The 22470-nt window shown below is 42.5% G+C and overlaps 1 protein-coding gene across 4 annotated transcripts in view; it reads left to right on the top strand.

Moving 5' to 3' along the window:
• LOC120552038 (rho GTPase-activating protein 21) overlaps window positions 1-22470 on the top strand; it is a 90806-nt gene that overhangs the window by 26507 nt on the left and 41829 nt on the right. For 2 of the 4 annotated variants that reach the window (XM_039789676.1, XM_039789677.1), the window contains exon 1: window positions 17045-17654. The exons of the other annotated variants lie outside the window; for them this stretch is intronic. In XM_039789676.1, coding sequence (XP_039645610.1) covers window positions 17343-17654 — 312 coding nt within the window. In that variant the 5' untranslated portion in view covers window positions 17045-17342. Of the gene's footprint in view, window positions 1-17044; window positions 17655-22470 lie in introns of those variants that run through there. 4 annotated transcript variants of the gene reach the window in all.

Genomic DNA, 22470 nt, shown 5'->3' on the forward strand with positions numbered 1-22470 from the left:
GTTTGAGTGAGTACAAGTTTTTAACCTTTTACATAACCGTACAACTATACATACTGTGCCTTTCATACAGACCACAATGTTTCCAACATCCATTGGTGTTCAGCTGCAGGATGTCCCCGGGGACAGCCCATAAGGGAAATATTAAAATCCTTTACAGTTACACTTGTGGTATTTAGCTGTTGAGGTAATCCAAAATAACTGTCAGTGAGTTAGTCAGTAATGTCACACTTAGGCCGGCTACACACTGGCTGCGTGGCTCGATCGTGGCGTTTCTGTCGCGTGTCAGCTGCGTGGATTTTTCTATGTCTTTACACACCAGAAACGTGTCTGACGCGGCGCTGCTGCTGCTAGCCTTTTCTGTACACGTGTGTTTCCCATTGATAAAATGAAATGCCATGTTAAACATAAATCTATACTGACTGGATTACAGCAAAGACAACGTCGGCAGTATTGACGGCAAAATAGGCTACAGAATATTTCGTTCTGTATTGATAGGTGCAATATTTTTTTTAAATTACATCTACAGTATATCTGCATTTATATCAAAACCTAGAGAATTTCAAACATCAACATGTCATTTATTAATATGTATTTGTGTCAAAATGACATATAAACATCTTTTCCTATTCTATTTTGCCTGGAAATGTTTCCAACACGCTTGCGTGTCGCGTGAAAAATAGGCGTTGGTCCTATTTCTAGCACGCACACGTTTTCGGCGCGGCTCGGGCCACGCCTGAGAGTGGTAAAGTGAAGGGTGCTTTTGATGGGGAAATTATTCAATAAAGAACACTTAAAACTCATTATTTAGTGGTTTCTGTTAAGGGTTACTCATCAGAAAATACAGACAGACAAACAGTCACATAGAGCACTGATTCGTCAGCCATGCAGCTTCGGGGTCTCAGCCCCCACCCCTGGACAAACATGGGAGGAAAACATTCCAGTGAATAATGGCTGAGCTGCTCCACACTGCGGGGAGAGAGATTGAGAGCTAAATAGTCTTTTCTTCAGCTCATCTGGCCCAGGTTCTTATTACATAACTGGGTTTTGTTGGACAGACACATGGACAACAGGCTTAAGAAAACCGGGGACTGCTGTAGCTGTAAAGAGCCTTTGATGTCAGGCATTAGAGGAGATGCTGCTTGGGTAAACAGTCAGCACTGAAAGAACGCTTTGATCCAATTTGATGTTTGTGTGATGGGCTCCTGTGAATGAAACGCGACGGCCTGCAAGATGTCTGTCAGTACATCACATGTGTCGGGCTGCTTGTTAACAGGCAGACGGACATCAAACAGCAGGCAGCCCATGCACTGTTCTCCACCAAGGGACGTTAGCGCTCAGCTGAAAGACGACATTCTTTTCTCCTCAGCTAATATAGGACATTACTGTTCGGTCACACCTGCCCTGCCCTGTATTAATCCCATGTTTGTCTGTATGTCTGCAGCAGGTCACATGAACTCTCTTGAACCCACCCTGAACAGCAGTCCTGGCTGGGCTGACATAAGCAGCAGCTACGCAACGTCCAAACCAATTTTCAACTCAGTCCATCATCTCTTGGGGCTCTCAGATTGTCTATATTTTCTTATTTCACCCTGAATTCATGGCCTTATCTCACTCACTACTTCTGGCGACTCCCTTTTCTTCTGACCCTTAGCTTCCAATTTCTTCTCCACTCCTTTTTTTTTTTTTTACATTTTTTTTATTTTTCCCATCTTCTTTCTATTTGTTCCCACTCGTAACCCCAGGCTCTGGCCCCGGACCATGCACTCACTTCAATGAAAAGTACCAGCTGACGTTAGACAGCAGCTCAGACAAGATATAAAAAAACCTCTCTGATTACAGTCGTGCTGATCCACAGAATTACTTTGGCCATAAATCAGACCTGCATCCTCTCTGAGATGCTGCCAAATGTACTCGGAAGGAACGCCTTTCCCTGCAGCAGCACGAAAAAGCTGACATTAAACTGTGTGATCCTATCTGGTTGGGTTTTCTTAGGTCGTGACATTTTAGTTTCTTTTTTACTTACCAGATCAAACCTGATAAGTAGAGCTGCAACTATCGATTATTTCCATTATCGATTTTCATTATCTGCAGATTATTCTTTTTTAAATTGTCAGAAAATAGTCCGAGTAATGTCCATCCTCATTTCAACAATATCAAATTGAGAAAAGCAGCAAATATTTACATTGGAGAAGCTGCAACTGCAACTATACAATGATTAGTATTTGTTTTTATTATTTTTACGTAAAAATTGCTAAAAACAAGTACTCAGTTGTCAAAATAGTTGCAGATAATTCTTCTGTCAAACGATTAATTTGCCAGTTGTTTTCAGCTCTACTGTTTTTTATTTACTTTGCCGACACTTTGGCTTATCAACTGAATCTTAACCATACGGCGACTGTGGGTTTGCCGAGTCTTAACATCCCAACGCCATCGTGGTCCATTTGATGAGATGCAACATGATGTCACTAAGTTAGTTTCTGAGCGTGCATGTCAACGTCTTAATTGATGAAGCCGCTGCAGCTTAACACTGATTTAAGATGAAGTGCAGCAAAGGGCGTCTGCAAAAGGGGGGAGTTCAGTAGACACACCCATTGGCAGGAAAGTGAAGGATAGAAGGAAGTGGAGAACGGAGGGAGGGGAGGGCAGATCAACAGTACTGTATGTGCTCAAGGCCATGTGTAGCTTACACATAGGAAAGCACCATGGCATTTTCCAAGGACCATCATTCCTCTCTCTCAGACACTACGGGCATCCACAATGATTGCACATTCTTTTGAACTCTTCCTCTCGCTTGTCTGTTTCTCTCATTTTCCCTCTCCCCATTCTCCCTCACACCCCTTCTCTTGCTTGGGTCATAATAGTGGTGTAATTTACAGCTGTTGGTCAGCCCGGTGTGTGTGTGTGTGTGTGTGTGTGTGTGTGTGTGTGTGTGTGTGTGTGTGTGTGTGTGTGTGTGTGTGTGTGTGTGTGTGTGTGTGTGTGTGTGTTGTTTAAAGGGCGTGTCCCACAGCCCTCATCAGTGTTGGCTCCAGTGCAGAGCGTCTCTCTTCATAACCAATACCAGATCTGTCTCATACCAAATCTTTAACAGTCCACTAAATGCACTAAAACGCAATTGCATTAGTATTGCTGGTGATTCGAAATATCTTTTAGTAGGATATATCTTATGGAGGATGTATTAATGTTTACCTTTAAGTGGGAAGAATATACATAAGTAGTAGCATTTTTAAAAGCTAGATCACTAAATCCCTGGTGTTGTTACGACCCAGCTCATTAGGGTAAAGGGACGCAACATAAAACCAGGTGTTATTTATTAAATTAAAGTTACCTATTAACATAAGAGTTTAAAAAGGGATTAAAATAATCACAAGTGCACAAAGAAAGGGCCTGAGGATGCTGGTTAAAACAAAGAAACAAATATAACAAAAAGAAGACTCTTCAAAAATAACTTGAACCACTAAACTAAACAAACAAGCATAGAAACAATCCCTTACTAGTAAGTCCCACTTGAAGAATTTTTTGGGCATTTTAGGCCTTTATTTCATAGGACAGCTGAAGACATGAAAGGAAAAAAAGAGAAAAAAAAAAAAAAAAAAAAAAAAAAAAAAAAAAAAAAAAAAAAAAAAAAAAAAAAAAAGAGAGAGAGAGAGAGAGAGAGAGAGAGAGAGAGAGAGAGAGAGAGAGAGAGAGAGAGAGGGGGAATGACATGCAGCAAAGGGCCCGCAGGAGTCAAACCCGGGCCTTGAAGAGTTAACCTTTATATATGGGCGCCCGCTCTACCAACTGAGCTATCCGGGCGCCCTAAGTCCTACTTCAAAACAAAACACAAGAAAACCAGCACCCCTAAAACTAGTGTGTCTTAAGGCCCGGACACACAGAGCCGATAATCGGCCGTCGGACAGTCTGGCGAGGTCAGTGACTCGAGTCTGTTCGGTGTGTTCCGTGCCGTCGTCTGTCTGAAGGGCCGTCGGCCTTCATTTTGGCCGATTTGACATGTATAATCGGCGGGGCGGGCACTGCCGGCAGTCAGACTCTAATGACCCATCTGATTGGTAGAGTGCTAACCCGGAAACGGGGAGCGGAATGAGTGTGACGAAAATCTTTTAAACTGACCTTTGTTGAGCTGAAATGAAGACAGATTCATCAACTGCACGGCCTATTTCTCGCTTCAAATGTTTTCAGAAACACGTTTCGGTGAACTATTTTAGTACAATATGAGATTGTGTTCTGAACAAGCCGCCATAACGGCCTGTCTTTGAATTGGATAAAACAGACCCACGTGACGCGTTCGTCCGGCTTTCATTTTTTTTGGGCAACAATACAGATTAGCGCCGCCTGCTGTTATGGAGACGTATTACTTCTCGTCTCTTCGCTGTGTTCCGAGGCACTTTTTTCACCAACTCGGGGAGACTGATCGGTCCAACTGGCTTTTCTGCCGACGGTTGGCCGTCTGGTCGGTGTGTAAGCAGCTTAAACATAAAATATCTACAAACGTGTTGTAAGTATTTAAAGCTAAACCCTGAGTCTTACATTACAACAGATTTAAGAAAGCTTTCAACAAGACATTTAGTCACGAGTGACGATCTGGCACCATACATGTGAGCCTGATTGTTTCTTCAGGATTGGAGGGTGAGACAGGGTGCCGCTCCAATCGGTGTTCTCTATCCTCAAGCAGGAAGTGGGAGGGATAGAACCCAGCTGGAGGCCGCACGTCCTACTTGGCATGTCACAGATAATAACAAAAGGAGTTAAGACAGGGAAAGGTGCCAGCGGCAGTTGTAACAGGCGTCCGTAAGAGAAATGGAGGTTCACAAAACAGTAAAGACATTTCCAGAACCTAAAGTGATGCCTCCCATTGCTATTTTTTTCCCAGACCAAAACCCAAATATATTCAATTCATAGGATATCATTCAATTTTAAGGATATAAAACAGGGGAATGCAGCAAATCCTCACACTTTAGAAGCTAAAACAAGCAAATATTGGCATCTTTGCTCGACGAATTGCTCAAACACCAGAAATGAATCAAACATCATTTGATAAAACATGAAAAAGTCACATCGACCTGACAAATGGTGAGACAATCTTGTGTGCGGACCCATCCTTCCTCTGTAGAGCTGTGTGTGAACCGCCTATCATGTGGGATGAGTTTCTACAGTAATTATTACAATCCAGAGAATAGCAGCTGCATTGTTGAGCCGCTGCACGTGAGAGGGGTGAACACAACATTGTTCGTTCATATCAAGATGAATATTTAATATTCCTTCACGCTCTATGGAGTATTTTTAGAGTTCGGGCAGCATCTCTCCAGTCGCTTATGAATTTTAAATGGCAGTTGTGAATATTTCACAAGTCGACCAGAAGAGCTGGGGGCTGGATGCAAGGGATGACATGTTTGGTATTTCCTGTGTGGATGCGGTCAAAGTTTTTCACACTTCTCTGTACTCGCCTTTGCTCGTCTGTAGGCCTGATGTGGATTATTTTTGTGATCGCTGCCTTCCAGGTTTGATCTCGGCCATCGTCGCATGTTTGATCACCTGGACTCCTTGTGTTATCTGTCTCTCTATACTTACATCTTATCTAGGGTTGGGTATCGTTTTTTTTTTTTCCGATTCCGGTGCTAAATCGATACTTTTAAAACGGTGCCGGTGCCTGAACCGGTACTTTTCAATAAAGTTAAAAAAAAAAGAAGAAGAAAAAAAATAAGGGTAGTAAACAACAGTCAGTGACTTGTTTATTGCTAAGGCCATGGTCCAAATTAAAGATTTAATAATAATGTAATAACTATAACAATAACTTATTTCACCAGTAAATTGCTGTTGAACCCCAGATGGGAAAAGGGTATTTTACAATTACTGTGAATGCACCAAGAGGCAACCTGTTTTAATTGAATTCACCGTCTGTGTTGTTTAAATCCCGACAACGGCAGCTGCAAGTGAACGCACCGTCTGTGTTGTTTAATTCCGACGACGGCAGCTGCAAGTGAACGCACCGTCTGTGTTGTTTAATTCCGACAACGGCAGCTGCAAGTGAACGCACCGTCTGTGTTGTTTAATTCCGACAACGGCAGCTGCAAGTGAACGCACCGTCTGTGTTGTTTAATTCCAACCATATAAACATACTGTATATCTATGAATTGCAACAACGGCTGCTGCTGCGCTGCAGAGCAGACTGTTACATCCCGCTGTTGAAGTCCTCCACAGTGAAATACAGTCACACTTTACACTGTTTAACGTTAGCTGTCAACATTTTACCGGTGTTTAATCCAGCTGCTAGCTAAAGGTAGGCTAACGTTACATGCTGTCAGGTGTAGTGTAAAGTCAAGCACCGAAATGAGGCACCGAAACTTTCGTTCTTATTCGGTCTCGTTACTACCGTTTACGTCGGCACCGGTTCCCTATTGGCACCGAGTTTCGGTACCCAACCCTAATCTTATCAAATAAAAGCGAATGCCATGACATTCTTTTTCACGCCATTGAAAACAAACAAAATATCACTTTTGCTAGCTGGGATTAAAAGGTGGAACTAAACTGTAAATTACACTTGATTTTTGTACGGGCAGAGGACTGTAGCATGCTTTTAAATTCACACATATTCAATGAAGAATTGGTCGATTTGGGACATCCAGAATGTAAAAGTGACATTACCAAAGATTCTCTCAACTATTAGTTCAATGATGTCTTGATGGTGTTTGAATATTGTAAAACAGTCCCACAAAATCACTGTTATCTCCTTCCAGCATTATTCCAGTTTAAAAAAAGTGTTATCACAGTAGAGGGCCCTATTCAATGTTAAATTCAGTTTAATACCATGATCGCATTCATGTACTGGTTAATGCACGTCAGCCATACTTTAAACTAGTTCATTTATCACCACATGCCTGCTCCAGCGCTCATACCACAGAGTCAACCTGGACTATTTTATCTCCTTTTTTAATGAATAAACACCTTAATGAAAGAGGTTTCATTATGATAAGTGCTTTTCTCCCTTCATGTGTGTTGTCACCCATTTCACCGTAATTATGCATCCGTCAGGCATGTGTCTGGAATGAGTGCCTCCCTCTGAGTCTACAGCAGTCCAACCTCAAACCTCAGCCAAGGTAATTCCAAGATCAACTTACACCGCTGCTATATGGGCTCTTTATGAAGCACACGTTGGCCAGTGACAGAATTTCTTAAGGGGCCCTTTCAGATGTGAGTGACTTAGTTTACATTTAGGGTGGACAGGTTAGTCTATACGTCCTATTCTCGTATTTTAGTAGCCTCACGTCTTGAATCAAGTGTTTGTCTGCGTGTCTCGGTGTCTGATTGATGATGTGGAGTTTCCAGACATGGGCAGTTAATGGTGTTGGGTGGGTCCTGGATAGAAGAATGGTGTCTTATGTAGGGTGAATCCTGCTTTACTTAGGTTTTTTTTTTGTCAGCCGACTTGCGAGAAACCGTTTAGCACGTAAACCCTGTGTCTGACGTGCTAAACTTGACCCATTAAAGACTCTCACAGGTTAATCCCTGGGCACTCACGCAACACCTGCTGCTGCAGTTCAGGCCTGGTATGAACAGATTTGTCAGCCTTAAAGGTCCCATGACATGCTGCTCTTTGGATGCTTTTATATAGGCCTTAGTGGTCCCCTAATACTGTATCTGAAGTCTCTTTCTTGAAATTCAGCCTTGGTGCAGAATTCCAGCCACTAGAGCCAGTCCCACAATGAGCTTTCCTTAGGATGTGCCATTTCTGTGTCTGTAGCGGAGGAGAGAGGCGGGGCAAGGTGGATGGTGGAGGGTGGGGGTGTGGCCTTGACCAACTGCCATGCCTCTCTCTCTCTCATGGGTGGGCCAAATTCTCTGGGCAGGCAAAGCAGAGAAAGGGGAGGTAACCTTTCCCCTTATGATATAGCCTATACCTCTTTGTTTTCTGTGTTTTGTAAGTTGCTGAAATCTGCTGCTGGAAATCCAATTTCCTTGCGGGAGTCATCCCAAAAGGATCAATAAAGAGAAGTCTATGTCTAAGTCTAAGTCTAAGACGTTTCATTTTCTCAAAGGCAGAGCAGGATACCCAGGGCTCGGTTTACACCTATCACCATTTCTAGCCACTGGGGGACCATAGGCAGGCTGGGGGAACGCATATTAATGTTAAAAAAGTGAAATTTTCATGCCATGGGACCTTTAAGCTTATTAAAAGTGGTTGCTGCACTGCTTAAACTGAAAACAGCATATAGCTGATAGTGTGGATGAAATTGGAGTTATTTGATTTGTTAATTTTAGTGCTTCATAACAGATTAATGTAACTGCATACAGCCAACATGATGTTGAGGAATCTCCAAAATTTAAAAGAATGGAATTAAGTGTTGGAGTGCAAACAGTCAAGATATTCAATTCAATTCAATTCAATTTTATTTATAGTATCAAATCATAACGAGTTATCTCCAGACACTTTACAGATAGAGTAGGTCTAGACCACACTCTATACATTCCAAAACCCCAACAATTACAGTAATTCCTTCAAGAGCAAGCATTAGCAGTGGCTGTTGCGACAGTGGCGAGGAAAAACTCCCTTTTAGGAAGAAACCTCGGCAGACCCAGACTCTTGGTAGGCGCTGTCTGACGGGCCAGTTGGGGGTGTGATGAACAGTGGCGATAATAATCACACTAAAGACAATGGAACAGTGACTTTGAAGGTCATCGTGGAAGTTCATGTCATAGCAGGGCACATCGTGTCATACTGAGTAGATATCTATTATAGGACTAAAGATTTAATTTAGGGCTGTCCCTAACGATGGGGGGAACGACATGCAGCAAAGGGCCGCAGGTCGGAGTCGAACCCGCGACCGCTGCGTCGAGGAGGAAACCTCTATATATGGGCGCCTGCTCTACCAGGTGTGCTAACCAGGCGCCCTCCCTTGTGCTTTCTGACCACGGTGGGAAATCTGTAGCAGGAAAAGTTAACCCTCTCCTTGATTTCACCTTCTCTATGTAACCGGAGAGCCGGGAAGTAAAATGAGTAGGGGGGAAATGCAACGATACCAAGCGGCGTACTTAGCCGCGATGTGTAGTTACATTTTTTGGCGATGCTTTTTAGCTGCAGCTTCTTCAGACGAATCCATGCTTACGGGCGCTGCCATCTTCCTCTATTCCGACGCATCAACGCATGTTATGCAAATCGCCGTATTTTTGTAATCAATGACATCCCAACCCTAATTTAATTCATGAGGAAGTTGAATTGTGTTTTCTTTCCTAACATCCTCTCATTGGGTATGTTTTCAATAGATACATTTCCATATATTTAAAAGTGACTGTTATTCAGAATATTGTGACAAACCTACGCTACAATACAAACAGTGTGATTGTGATGTAACTACTAAAAATGCCGGTTCACTCCTTCATCCTAAAGCCAAACAGTGTAAGAGCTGCATTGCACGGAGGCAGGGTTTCAAAGGTGGGTCAGATAACGTCAAATTGACGTCAAACACGGGCTCACATCACTGTCAGTGGACCGGAGTGTAACTGTGTCTTCATTAGCGCTTCCCGATGATCTGAGGCTGTTTCTCGTCTCACCTCTCCTTAACCATGTGGTGTCTCCCAGAGGGAAAATGTCAGAGCGATGAGCAGAGATGCAATAATTAAACCACAACAAGAGAGCGTTTTTTTTATTTTTTTATTAAAGAGGTGTTTGAGATGGGGTGGGGGTACGGCTGTCATCACAAACATATTTGTTTCTTTTTTCCCCCTTGTCTGAGAGCAGCTGCTGAGGACTGAATGAGCAGGCTACTGAATGCTTGATTGGCAGAGGCATTTGTGTGGAAGTGTCAAGGGACCTTTGGAGACAATTGTCCAGATAAAGCAGGGCTCCTTCAGTGGGGAGCCCGCTAATACGCTCAGCTCATGCGACCCCCCCCACTGAGCACTGGGCTTTTGTCTTCCCTGTTAGATTTTGGGTGAGTGTCCAACCCAAAACCTCTCCTCGCTGCAGCCACAGCGCCGTCTTGAAGGAAATCCCCTGTATTTTTATTTTTTTCTCCTCCTGGACGTTTTGTGCTGCCGTGTTTCTTCTCTCCTCTACACAGATGGTCTCCATAGCAAACTGTGAATTTTGATAGTTGTTTTTGCCAGTGGAAGAAAAGAGATGCACTGGCTCATAAATATGTCGTCAGTATAACTCTCAGGGATTTTTAACTGGGAGCTTTTTGAGTTATAGCATCATGACTTATGTACGAGTGGGATACTTCTTAAAAATGAAAGGAAAGCTGGTGCCATCTTTCTCCATAACAACAAAAGCATGCTTGAGAGTCATTGTGTTGCTAGTGGATTTTATAATAAGGACTTTTAATGGTAGCTTTGACCATTATTAGTACTTTTCTTTGGTTAGATAGGGAAAACATTGATTCCTCCTTGAGATTAAAAGTATGAATATGTGTGTAACCATTCTAGGTCCTACATCTTTGCTATATTTAATGAAGTAATTTGGCAACAATATGTACTGCATGTTAGAGGCAGGATAATTGAATGACAGTGGCAGGCAGCTATTGTACACTTTCTGTGTGACAGACCTCCACCAACATGTAAATAACATAAAACTGGGGCTGCAACCAAGGGCGTAACTTTGGTTTCAACATTGGGGAGGGGTGGGGGGGAGGTTGAGATCTCCACTTTTGAGCAAACTTGAAATTTTGACAACTTCCTGCATTCTGGTGAATTTTTCTGAAATAATATGTGTGCCTTTTCTGCATCAAGTTATGGTGCAAATGTCTTTATTTATGTAAAGTAAATTATTATTAGATATTTGAGGGGGTTGCACTGGCCAGTTTTGATTATTGGGGGGGGGGTTGTAACCCCCATCCCCCCTGTAAATTACGCCTATGGCTGCAACAAAGGATTATTTTTATTATCCATTAATCTGCTGATTATACTGTATTATTTATTTTCTCCTTTTACTGACCTAAAGGAAAAGCCATGCCATGCAGACTGTTCTCAATTTTCATTTTCTTTCATTGCTTTAAGCAGGCTGTTTATAATATTCCCAACTGCAAACGGCTACTCTCACTCACTTTCTTTGCCTACTGTCTCAGTTTCTATCCTTTCCTCCAGGAAAGAAAGTCTGGCTTTGTGTGTGTACACCCAAAACACCCTCCCCTCCTCCTGGTGCATTGGCATATAAGAGTGCAGTAAAATTGTGTTATCGGCCCTCATATGCAGTACCTGACTCCACTATTGCCTCCTACACTCCAATTGAGTCACTTATCTGAGCCTGAAACATGATCAATCTGCTCCAGTATCTGCTACCTCCCCAGGGTAGTCGGCTGTGGGGTTCGTACCCCTCGGTACCCCCTGAGGGCCGTATGAAGAAGGGCATTATGGGTGTGCAGTGTTGTGTGCGCATAGTAGTAGCAGTCTGTTCCCTGGCCCTCATTATCCAGTCCTTTTGTTACAGTAAGCCATACCTCGCGGAGCCCAGATGCAGCATGTCCAGATTAGATTTTACACCCGCCAGGAGTCCTGAAAAGCCACTCCGAATCGAGCCTAATCCTCCTGCAAGACTTTCTCTTTTCTTCTCACTCTCTGTACCACACACAGACATATGCACGCACGCACACGGACACACACACACACACACACACACACACACACACACACACACACACACACACACACACACACACACACACACACACACACACACGCAGATATATAAAGCTGGTCACACAAGAGCACCAATTGGAGACTTCAAAATTACTTATTGTAGTTTTTAGAGCCCTGTTGGTGCCTTGTGTCTTTAATCCGCGTCCAGAGATGTTGTCAGCTGCTTAAAGACCATGGGCCTTTTTTGATTCTTTGTTACACAAATCAGAGCTGCAGATAATCATCTAATAAATCCTAGACTCGATTTGAGTGGATTAAAATAAAACCGCGTCATGAAACAACCTGGTTTTCATTGTGTTGTGTTCTCCAGAAATGTAAACATCTGAAACGAGTTTCACATCTCAGGGAACACAACTTTGGCTGTTAGTTTGGATGCTAAGGATATTTTTTTCTTCTGTGGTGAGCACTGGAGAACTGCTTTCAATGTAAATATAAGAAAAACAGGACAGCGGCTTTTTCTCGAACCAGTTTAGCTTCTTTAGCCTTTGCACAAACTGGACTGGTCTGCCCTGGTGTTTCAGCACACCACTAATGTAATTCCATCTTAAAGACCCCACACCGGTCACGATTTCTCAATCCTTGTCTTTATTTTACCACAGCCGCAGTCTGGATGTTGTCTTTGGCCCTGCATGTCATGTTGTGTGAAGCCACAAGGCCATTTGCAGAATTATCAGCAGGGGGACTCCAAGACCAAATTGCACTGTGTTGGGTCCAGCAGCCGCGAGTGGGAACTGTGCTGAGAGAGCGATAAAGACCTCTAAATGTTACAACAAATACATCGGTAAACCCCCCCCCGTCTGTTGATGAGTTATTCATAGTACCACCCTCCACACCCGCTGGTAGAATTTCACAGGCGCTTGTGGCCACGCTCAAGTCGATCTTATCAACCGGACTACACCGGTTTTATTTGTAATTGCTGCTGTTCTGGGATGGACAGCGTTGCTTACAATTTACACCTCCGTGTGATCTCGTAAATTTCTTCAAAGCATTTTCCTAGCTGGTGTTAAAGAGCTGCGGCTAGTTTGTTGTGTGCTTGAACATGGCCATCATCTGGTTAACCTGTTGCTGCTTTTCTCTGTTTTATATCAAAATAAACTGAATACATTTAATTTATTTATATTTTTAATGATTTCTTTGGGGGGCATTTTTAGGCCTTTATTGTCACAGGACAGCTGAAGACATGAAAGGGGAGAGAGAGGGGGAATGACATGCAGCAAAGGGCCACGGGTCGGAGTCGAACCCACGGCCGCTGCGGCAAGGAGTAAACTGCTATATGTGTGCGCCTGCTCTACCATCTGAGCTAACCCGGCCACCAAAATCAGCAATTTGAGGAAACCACTTTGGGAAATTGTGTTGGGCATTTTCCCTATTCTCTGACATGGGCCAAATGTACACTTGTCATTTCAAGCGTCTCGGATACGGAAGAAATCCACAAATTCAGTGAGTGGTGGTAATGCACCTGTGTCTGTTTGGTAACTGCCAACAATGCCAGAAGAGTTATAACTTCTGCACTTCAAACAGTTTAGTAACAGAGACATTTCATCTTGGATGCATTAGCTTATTTGATAGCTGTCCAACCTGCCCAAGACATATGAGGTGTAAATAGGCTCATAGTTGTTGCTACCTGAGAATGTGAAAGCATCACTGATTTATGAGACTAGATATCGTCTTAAATTTTGGATATCGTAATGTGTTGATATGACACAAGTGTTGTCTTTTCATGGTTTTACAGGCTGCATTTGGTAAAGGGGTGTAATTTTCTGAATTTACCAGACTGTTCTAGCTGTTCTGTTATTAGCCTTTACCCACTTAGTCGTTATATCCACATTCACAAAAAGGAAGAAGAGTTATGACCAAAAAAGTCATAAAAAAGTCATGTCCAGGCACTCAAGGTGGTTACATAAAGTGATAAAAAGGCCTTTAATTTAGGGCTGTGCAATTAATTGTAATGTTAATCGCGATTACGATTTCAGCTAATGATCACAAAAACAGAATAATCGAGAAAATCAAGTATTTTGCACCTTACGTTTTGCAAGTAAACTCCTATTTTGTCTTGTGTTCTGAATGGGGAAAAAAAGTTCAAATGGGAAAAGTATTATTAAAGGAAATTTCACAATTCTAGGTGTTCAATAATTGCAACATCTTTCCAAAAGTACAAGTACAATGAGTAATTGTGTTAAATAATCGTTATTTTAATATTGACTAAAATAATCGTGATTATAATTTTTTCCATAATCGAGCAGCCCTACTTTAATCCATAGGGCAAGACATTAAATGCCATAATTCTTTTTCCTTTGTATTCCCTTCCATCAGCAGTGTTGGTTAAAAGGATACCAGAAGTGCTCCTGCCTTTTCTCCCTTTTATATCCACATTATTGATGATTATTCATCTAAAAGCTCATTGTGTACATTCAAAAATATTGTGATATTTGATTTTCTCCATATCGCCCAGCTCTAGGTGCACCTAGGGCTGGGCAATATATTGATATTATATCGATATCGTGATATGAGACTAGATATCATCTTAGATTTTGGATATCGTGATATGACATAAGTGTTGTCTTTTCCTGGTTTTAAAGGCTGCATTACAGTAAAGTGATGTACTTTTCTGAACTTACCAGACTGTTCTAGCTGTTCTATTATTTGTCTTTACCCACTAAGACATTATGTCCACACTACTGATGATTATTTATAAAAAATCTAAGTGTGAAGATATTTTGTTAAAGTACCAATTGTCAACCCTAGAATATTGCCGCAATATCGATATTGAGGTATTTGGTCAAGAATATCGTGATATCTGATTTTCTCCCTATCGCCCAGCCCTAGGTGCACCGTCTTATTGCTATTGGCTACCAGCATTTTTCTGATTTTTCTTTGGTGTCTAGCTACGCCTACGATGAATATCTCCATGACACGTCTCTGTAAACAAATTCTTTGCATTGTTTACAGTAATTCACGAAAAGGCCAGAACATGACTCCTCTGCTTACTTTACTGTGCAACTAGAGTACCTGAGATGACCTGAATTATCCTTAAAGCCGTGTCAGTCCTGCTGAGACATTAAAACATGATGCAGTTTACCCGCGAGTAAGACAAACAAGAGCAGAGCTAAATCCAGAACACACACATGAATCCTTCCTTTCACTTGATTCCTATTTGCCCATCAGACCTCTAATAATGTCTTTCTATGGTGACGCCTCGAGACACACTGATCTATGCATAAACACGGAGAAACACACAATCCACGAAATCACATAAGCGCCCACGGAGGACACCCCAGTCCAGTGGCCGACATTGTTGTGGTGTGGTTCGCTGCCACGACAACGGAACAATATTTCTGGGCGGCATGTCTAGTTTTTGTGTCTGCATGGCACCAAATCCACTTCCTCGCCAACAGGAATTCCTTTCAAGGATCTTTTTTTTCTTCTTATCATGTGTTTTAGATTTACAGGACTTTTAGAGACATGTATATGTCCTGAAACCCTTTAACAGTCTGAAATGTATAAGTGGAGATAAGAAGTATTGTTTGGCGGAAATAGTACCTCTAATGGTGATGTGGCCTTGTGTTAAATGCTTATGTAAAATGGAATGTTCACAAATTCACACATACATATATATGCGCAGTTGGCTACTGTTTCCATATATAACCATTCTTGTAAGGCTTAATCCTTGTTTTGGCTTCCACAAGTCAAGTGTCTCAACTGGCTGTGTTTGGCGACGTCTAGTCCTGCTATCTTTTCCATACAGAATACCACATGCTATATTGAGCTGAGTGAATGTGGTAACAAGATGCTCATAACAAAACGCTGAGAGGGAACATTCCACCACTGGGTTCCTGATGTTGTTTTCATGGTCGCCGCCGTCTCAGATGGCAAATATTCCTCCTCAGAATCAAAATAGACCGGTATTTACGTTTTCGCCATTTAGCAGACGATCTCATCCAGAGCGACTTCACAAACCACCCCGGCTGTTGACTGACACACATTAGCCGCCGTTGGAAGTGAACCAGTAAACCTACCAGTATGGGACAATCTGTACAACTAATAACACCCTGGAGACATAGTGAGGTATTGAAATTCAAAATTGACGAAAGGCGGACCCGTTGTTCTTACGTTAAACAGACTTATTCAACATTTAGTAACGGGCCGTATCAGAGCACAGAGTCCTGATGTTGGAGCAGCACGAAAGCTCCAGAGATCCCTGAGATGAAAATGTGATTAAATATTAAATTGATGTTTTGGCCCTGCTCTCTACTGGAAAGATTTACTAAAAGGTACGAGGGCTAAGTCCATCCTGCTCCCAATCCTCCCACTGCTCCTGAAATAAAGGCCTCTGTGAAATTTTTGTTTACCTGGAAGGATTGAGGAGGTATTCCTGTGTGGCATGGCCAGCTACTTACATAATACTAGGCTGATTAGGAAGGGAACATTCTACGTGCTCTCTCCCAATCAAATAAATAAATTAATAAATCAGGCAACATAGGTGGAAACACCTGTGTGGGTGGACTGTATGGGGTGTGGTGGTCCATTATGGTAGATGCTATTTTATATTGTAAATGCAATATATTTAGTTTAATATAGTAAACGTTCTGTAAATTCAGTTGAAAGATCAGAGTGATTGTCCCTGAAAATCTGACGCTTTATTCCAACTGTCTGTCTGTTCATTTGGCATGTCTGGTAATTAAGCTCAACCAAATTCTTAAAGAAATTGGTTAAACAAGGGGCTGGGGCTGCAAATTAGTTTCTAACTAGACGCCCTATACAGTACATTACATCTGTTGCATTGCTTATCCTTATGTAACAATGTTTATACGTATGGACCCTGTATAATAAACACACAAATAAATGAATATACAGCAGTTGCTGTGTGTTTATGCACCTCCCGGTAGTCTCTCTGACCACAAAGCCTGCCACCCAGGCATTAGTTCATTGCAGTTGCCAGATGAGCTGCAGGCATGCAAAGGTGCGTGGGTCGGCTGTGCATTTTTGTGCCTTATAGATTTCACAGAACCCATATGCTTCCTTATCTGTATTAGCCCCACTTGACTTCTTCCACAGGCTGTGAAAACAATCTATTCCTGTCTCCTTCTGAAAGATAGTAATTTTGTGCTGCTTGTGCTTCCTACTGTTTAAAAAAAAAAAGTTCCTCATACTGTATTTAACTTACCTTCTCCTTTCATTTGTTCTTATGATTTATTGATTAGCCTCGACACGTGAGCTTGTTGGCGAGCACACTACAGCTAAAACTTTTAAAGGTTGGCAGCGCAAGAGGAGAGAGAGAGAGAGAGAGAGAGATGGAGGAGACAGGAAAGGAAGAGAATTCACTTCAGGCCGCCTGGTGTGTGTATGTGAATATGTGTGTGTGCGCATACTTCAGAGAGAGTTTTGTGTGGTGAGTGGGTGGGTGCGTCAGTCAGTCAGTCGGACTGGGCTCTCTGCAGTGCACTCAGCCGCTGCGCTCTCCTCTCGGCTGAGTGGAAACATCATGTGTCTGTGGGACGCTCAGAAGAACAGCCCTGTTTCTCCAAACTGAGACCAGAATAGACAGTTTAAGACAGACCTAGGGAGGAAGAGGGCACAAAATGGACTCATCCAGAAACTTGGAGTAGACTACTTAGAAAAGAGGAACCAAAAGACTCTGGAGCCTTTTTGAGGCTAGTTTTTTTTAATCTATTCAGCGTTTTGATACCTACCACCTCAAACCTGGCTATGCCATGCTGGCCCAGAGGAACGGGCTACCACCAGGCTGTAAGCCGGTTCCTCTGAAGGATCACCCAGACCTGCGGGATGTGGACGTGAACGCCGAAGGGTGCTGCTCCCTCTCTCGTTCCCCGTCATCTGGAGGTTGTCCCTGGGCTCGCCTGGCCGGGGTGGATGGCTGCCTGTCAGAGCCGTACTGTCTTTGGTTCCAGCTTTTGGCCAGGGCCTACTGGGGAGAGGTAGAACTGGGGCTGACCAGTCCTAACCGCAGCGTGTCCTGGGCTCGGCTCAGAGAAGCCTCCAGAAAGAACTGTGTCAGATCTCGGGTAAGGACAGTAGCGTATGAAAAAGATGGAGAGCATCTTGTGCATTGACATTTTGAGGAGGCAAGTTTAGCAGTTTTGAGGCATTTAGCGAATACCCTGACTTGCTGAAATATGTGTTTAGGCGATATCTGTGGCAGAGGTGTGTAGGTTTACATAGGAAGCATTTGATAGGGGAGGAGAGGTTTAGGGGCGGCCACACTTTGTTGTGCTGTCTGAGGAATTTTGTGTGCGTCATCCTGCTCTCCAGCAGCAGGGTAGTCCCGTTTCACTGACCGATATCTTTTGTAATGTGAGTGTGTCTGTGTGTGTGTGTTTTGGTTTTAGGTTTCATTTATTGTTGGTCCCTTTGGTAGTTTCCAAGTGACGCTTTGCTATATGCTGTCAGAGGAAGATGAGGTTGATTTTCCAGCTGTGCGTATTTTAGAATTTCTCCTTCTACCATTAGTTTATATATATATATATATATATATATATATATATATATATATAGCATGGACTGAAGCTTAATAGAATGAAGTCATTGTGCAGTGATGGACCAAACTTAGGGAACTGAAGGCATATTTTCCTATAGTATAGGGAGTAAGGGTGACTAATGTTAAAGTCTGTGGTCAGAGAGGGAGAGAAGTTTGGAAAGAAAAGGCGAGAGGGAGTGAAAGAGGTAGATGCATGAGGTCAGACGACCAACGGGTGACTCACACACTTTCTTTTCTAAGAAAAAATAAGAAATGAAAACAGTGCGGAGAAAATCTGAGTCCACAAGTAATGCCTTTCAATTTCACTCATCTCATATACATAAAGTAGCAGGAATAGGCATGCAAATGCCCATCCCGCAGGCCACGACACCATATGGCAGTACACAGATCAAACCCTAAGTGTGCACATAATGGTGACTGTTTTGGTGAACAGATTGCATGCATAATTGAGTCATTTTTGTTTATCGGGTAATTGTGTTAGCTTGTCTGGAGCAGATTTACAGTATTGTCCCTAGGGTTGGGCATCGAGAACCGATTCCTAATCGGAATCGTTTCAAAAATTACGATTCCATCGGAATCGTTTCTTTATTGGAATCGTTTTGGAATCGTTTGGAGGATTTGGTTTCAAATCCGATCATCACATCCCAATTTAAGACGCGCAAGTTTGGGTTTCCGTAGCGGCCATGTGCTTGTTGTGTTGCAGCCTTGGAGCACAGTAAGCGGTGCTCTAGTGTGGCTTTATTTTACGTTGAAAAAGCTGTAAAACCGCAAACCACCTTTGAATCAAAATAAAACTTTACTCTTCTTTGTGAAAATAGGCATGTGACCCATTTCAACTCCTCCCCTCAAAGAATTGGAATCGAGAACCGATAAGAACCGGAATCGAAAGGAAGAATCCGAATTGGAATCAGAATCGTTAAAATCCAAATGATGCCCAACCCTTATTGTACCTTTTGCGTGCGACTGTCTTTTACTGAGGCACTGTGCTGCTGTTTCCCTTCACACTGTGCTATGCTCCTGCTTCTCTTGCTGTATAATTCAACATGTTATATATAGAGAGATGGAAAATGTGTGTGCGCACCTCTTCCATGGGGCACTTGAGCCAATGGCTTAGCTATTGCATAATAAAACATCAAATCTCAAGCATGAAATCAAAACAAACAGCTAAGTTGGACTGTCAGCCTCTCCTCAGTGTTACAATGTGGGCTGAGGCTTACTTCCAGCTCCACACACCACTGGGTATTGGTGGTGATTTCACCAATCATACCATTAAGCCCACACCCATCCCACTCTCTGGAGGCCTCTACATCTGCTGCTCCCAGACAGGCCGAGGAGAGGTGTGGATAGAGAAGTCAGAGGGATGGTGGGGAGAATGTCTTTGTTTTGGATCCACACCTACGATGTATTTTGGTAGGAGAAGAGCCTGTGGAGAGATCTGGGTTGAGGCTGAAACTCTTGGCAGGCTCTCGTAGCCCGGAGTCGCTACGGTGTAGTGTTAGCAATAACCGCTAACGCACGCCCTGTGGTGCTGTGGTTCGGCTTCATCATTACTCCGATGATGGATGTGACAAAAGTCTTGTTGCTCAGACAGCTCGCAGCAGCAGGAAGGGCCAGAGTGTTTCTCCGTGATGGCTCAATATAGACGTCGTGATTAAGAGTTACAGACTATTTCCTGCTGTATGCAGTGTTGCCACAGTTACTTTGAAAAAGTAACTTAGTTACTTTACAGATCACTTGATTTTAAAATTAATTTAGTTACTTTACAGATTACTTGATTTTAAAAGTAACAAAGTTAGATTACAAGTTACTTTATTAGTTACATTCACCAACTGCCGACAACACCCCCACAGCCTCAACATAAAAATGACAAGCGGTTTACTGTGAGGCAGCTCAGCGTTGCCAGTAGTGGGGATCTGGTTTATTATGGCACGAAAGAGAGCGAGTCAACCGTGTTTAAGGGCAGCATTTCCTCTACAACATACTGCCCGACCAACTTCTTCAACTCTCCCCCACTTACTGGTTTTGCACCGAAGTCCAGCTTTTGTTGTTTGGGTGGTGGGGGACCTCCTGCTCTCTGCTTCGCACCACCTGCTGGGACTTGCTCTGTAAGTTTGACTGCAGTGCTGCGACTCCAAATGTTTCTTCAAATTTGACGTAGTGTTTTTGTAGCCAGATAGCACTTTGTCGCCACCAGCGCAAAGTGTACAACGAACCTTAATATTGCTGACACAAACTCTAAATAGTGACTGTATTTCCAGCTAGAAAGCACGCATCTTCTGGGCGGCTGTGGCTAAGTGGTAGAGAGGTCGCCTGCCAATCGGAAGTTTGGTGGTTCGATCCCTGGCCCTGCAGTTCCATGCAGAAGTGTCCTTGGGCAAGACACTGAACCCCGAGTTGCCCCCGATGCTGTGTGAATGTTTATCTGATGAGCAGGTGGCACCTTGTACGGCATTCTCGGCCACAGTGTATGAATGTGTGTGAATGGTGAATGGTTCCTGTACTATGTTAAAGCACTTTGAGTAGCTGTTAAGACTAGAAAAGCGCTATATAAAAACAGTCCATTTACATCTCTCTCCTCCCTCCATTGTTGTTTGTGTCGCTGCGTGGTACACGTGAACTGTCCTCATGCTGAAAACGTGTCTTGTCACATACATGACTTCACTCCCCAAGACGCAAGAAGAAAGCGAATATATATATTTTTACTAAGGAAAATGACAAAAATAGTAACGCACAGAATAAGTAACTTTAATCTGATTACTGGTTTGGAAATACATTAGATTACTCGTTACTGAAAAAAGTGGTCAGATTAGAGTTACTCTAATCTAAGTAACGCGTTGCGTGCATCACTGGCTGTAAGTGTGTTGTAATGATAAAGCTGGGTTGTAAAGTTCTTGAAAAGGCTTTGGGAAGTAGATTCAAAATGGAGTTGGGAGTGTTATTTTATGTCTTGTATGTTGGGACTACTGCAACACGGGACTTTATTTTTTTTTTGACTTTGAAACCCCAAGAAATACGATAGGGCTGCAACTATCGATTATTTTCACTTTTCGGTTATTTTCTTTGTTCATTTATTCATTTTTTGGTCTCAAAATTGGCCATCACAGTTTGCCAGAGCCCACTGTGACTTGTCAAACCAAGACTCTAAAACTCAAGTTACAATGATTTACAAGAAGGAAAAGCAGCATGGCATTTATGCTTAATAAACGGCTGGAGAATTTAATTTAAAAACAATTGCTGCTGACTCATAGATTAATTGACGAATATTTTCTGCTACTCTGTGGTGGCTTTTACTGTAATTTAGTTGGACATATTTATATATGTGCATTCTTTAAAAAATGTTTCGGAAGTGGCCGGGTTGGCTCAGTGGGTAGAGCAGGCGCACATATACTGAGAGGTTTTGCCTCGACGCAGAGGTCTAGGGTTCGAATCCGACCTGTGATGATTTCCTGCATGTCTTCCTCCCCTTTCTCACCTAGCTGTCCTGTCAATTAAAGGTGGAAAATCCCCAAGAATTTGTTTTGGAAAAAATGGATTGGTTCACAAAATCACATGATACTGTACCAGAGCTGAAATGATTAGTCATCTCATCTATTAGTCAATCAACAGAAAATTGGCAACTGTTTCGACAATCAATTACTAGTCTTTTTATTTATTTATTTATTTTTTTTTTTAAGTAAAAATGGAAAAGAAATCACTGGCTTCATCAACAGCTTCTGATTTAGTTCCAAATATGAATTTTTGCTGTTTTTTTCATCCATGATAATAAACTGAATATCCTTGGTGTCTTTGACTGTTATTCAGACAAAACAAGATATTTGAAAATGTCATCTTGAACCCGATTAATCAGTCAATGTACCGAATATTTAATGAAGACTCAATAATGAAACTTATCGGCAGTTGCAGTTCTACATCAAAGTATTGAGCCTTTTATCACAATGTAATCTCTAAGTTTAGATGTAATATGTGAAGACCTATACTCCCTGTGTGTGTGTGTGTGTGTGTGTGTGTGTGTGTGTGTGTGTGTGTGTGTGTGTGTGTTTTGTAACATCTTCAGGAAAAGAGTCATTTTGTAAACTGGGGTGACTCACTGTATTTTCAGCTTAGCTACAGTTGCCAGTTGAGACCGAGTCAGCACAAACACTTTCTCTTGTAGAACATTTCAAATGAAAGTTTTGCCGCTGATGTGTAGCATGTGGTGTGTTATGTAGGCATTAATTTTACGCAAGCTGAGAGCTGCCAGCATCTACTGAGTTTCTTTTTATTTTTTTTTCATCCCGTGTTAGTCACAGTAGGAATGTAGAAGATAAGTCTGTCATCATGCAAACACGCCAAATGGCCCTGCA

Source organism: Perca fluviatilis, chromosome 22 (genome assembly GCF_010015445.1).
Source record: "Perca fluviatilis chromosome 22, GENO_Pfluv_1.0, whole genome shotgun sequence".
Taxonomy (NCBI): domain Eukaryota; kingdom Metazoa; phylum Chordata; class Actinopteri; order Perciformes; family Percidae; genus Perca; species Perca fluviatilis.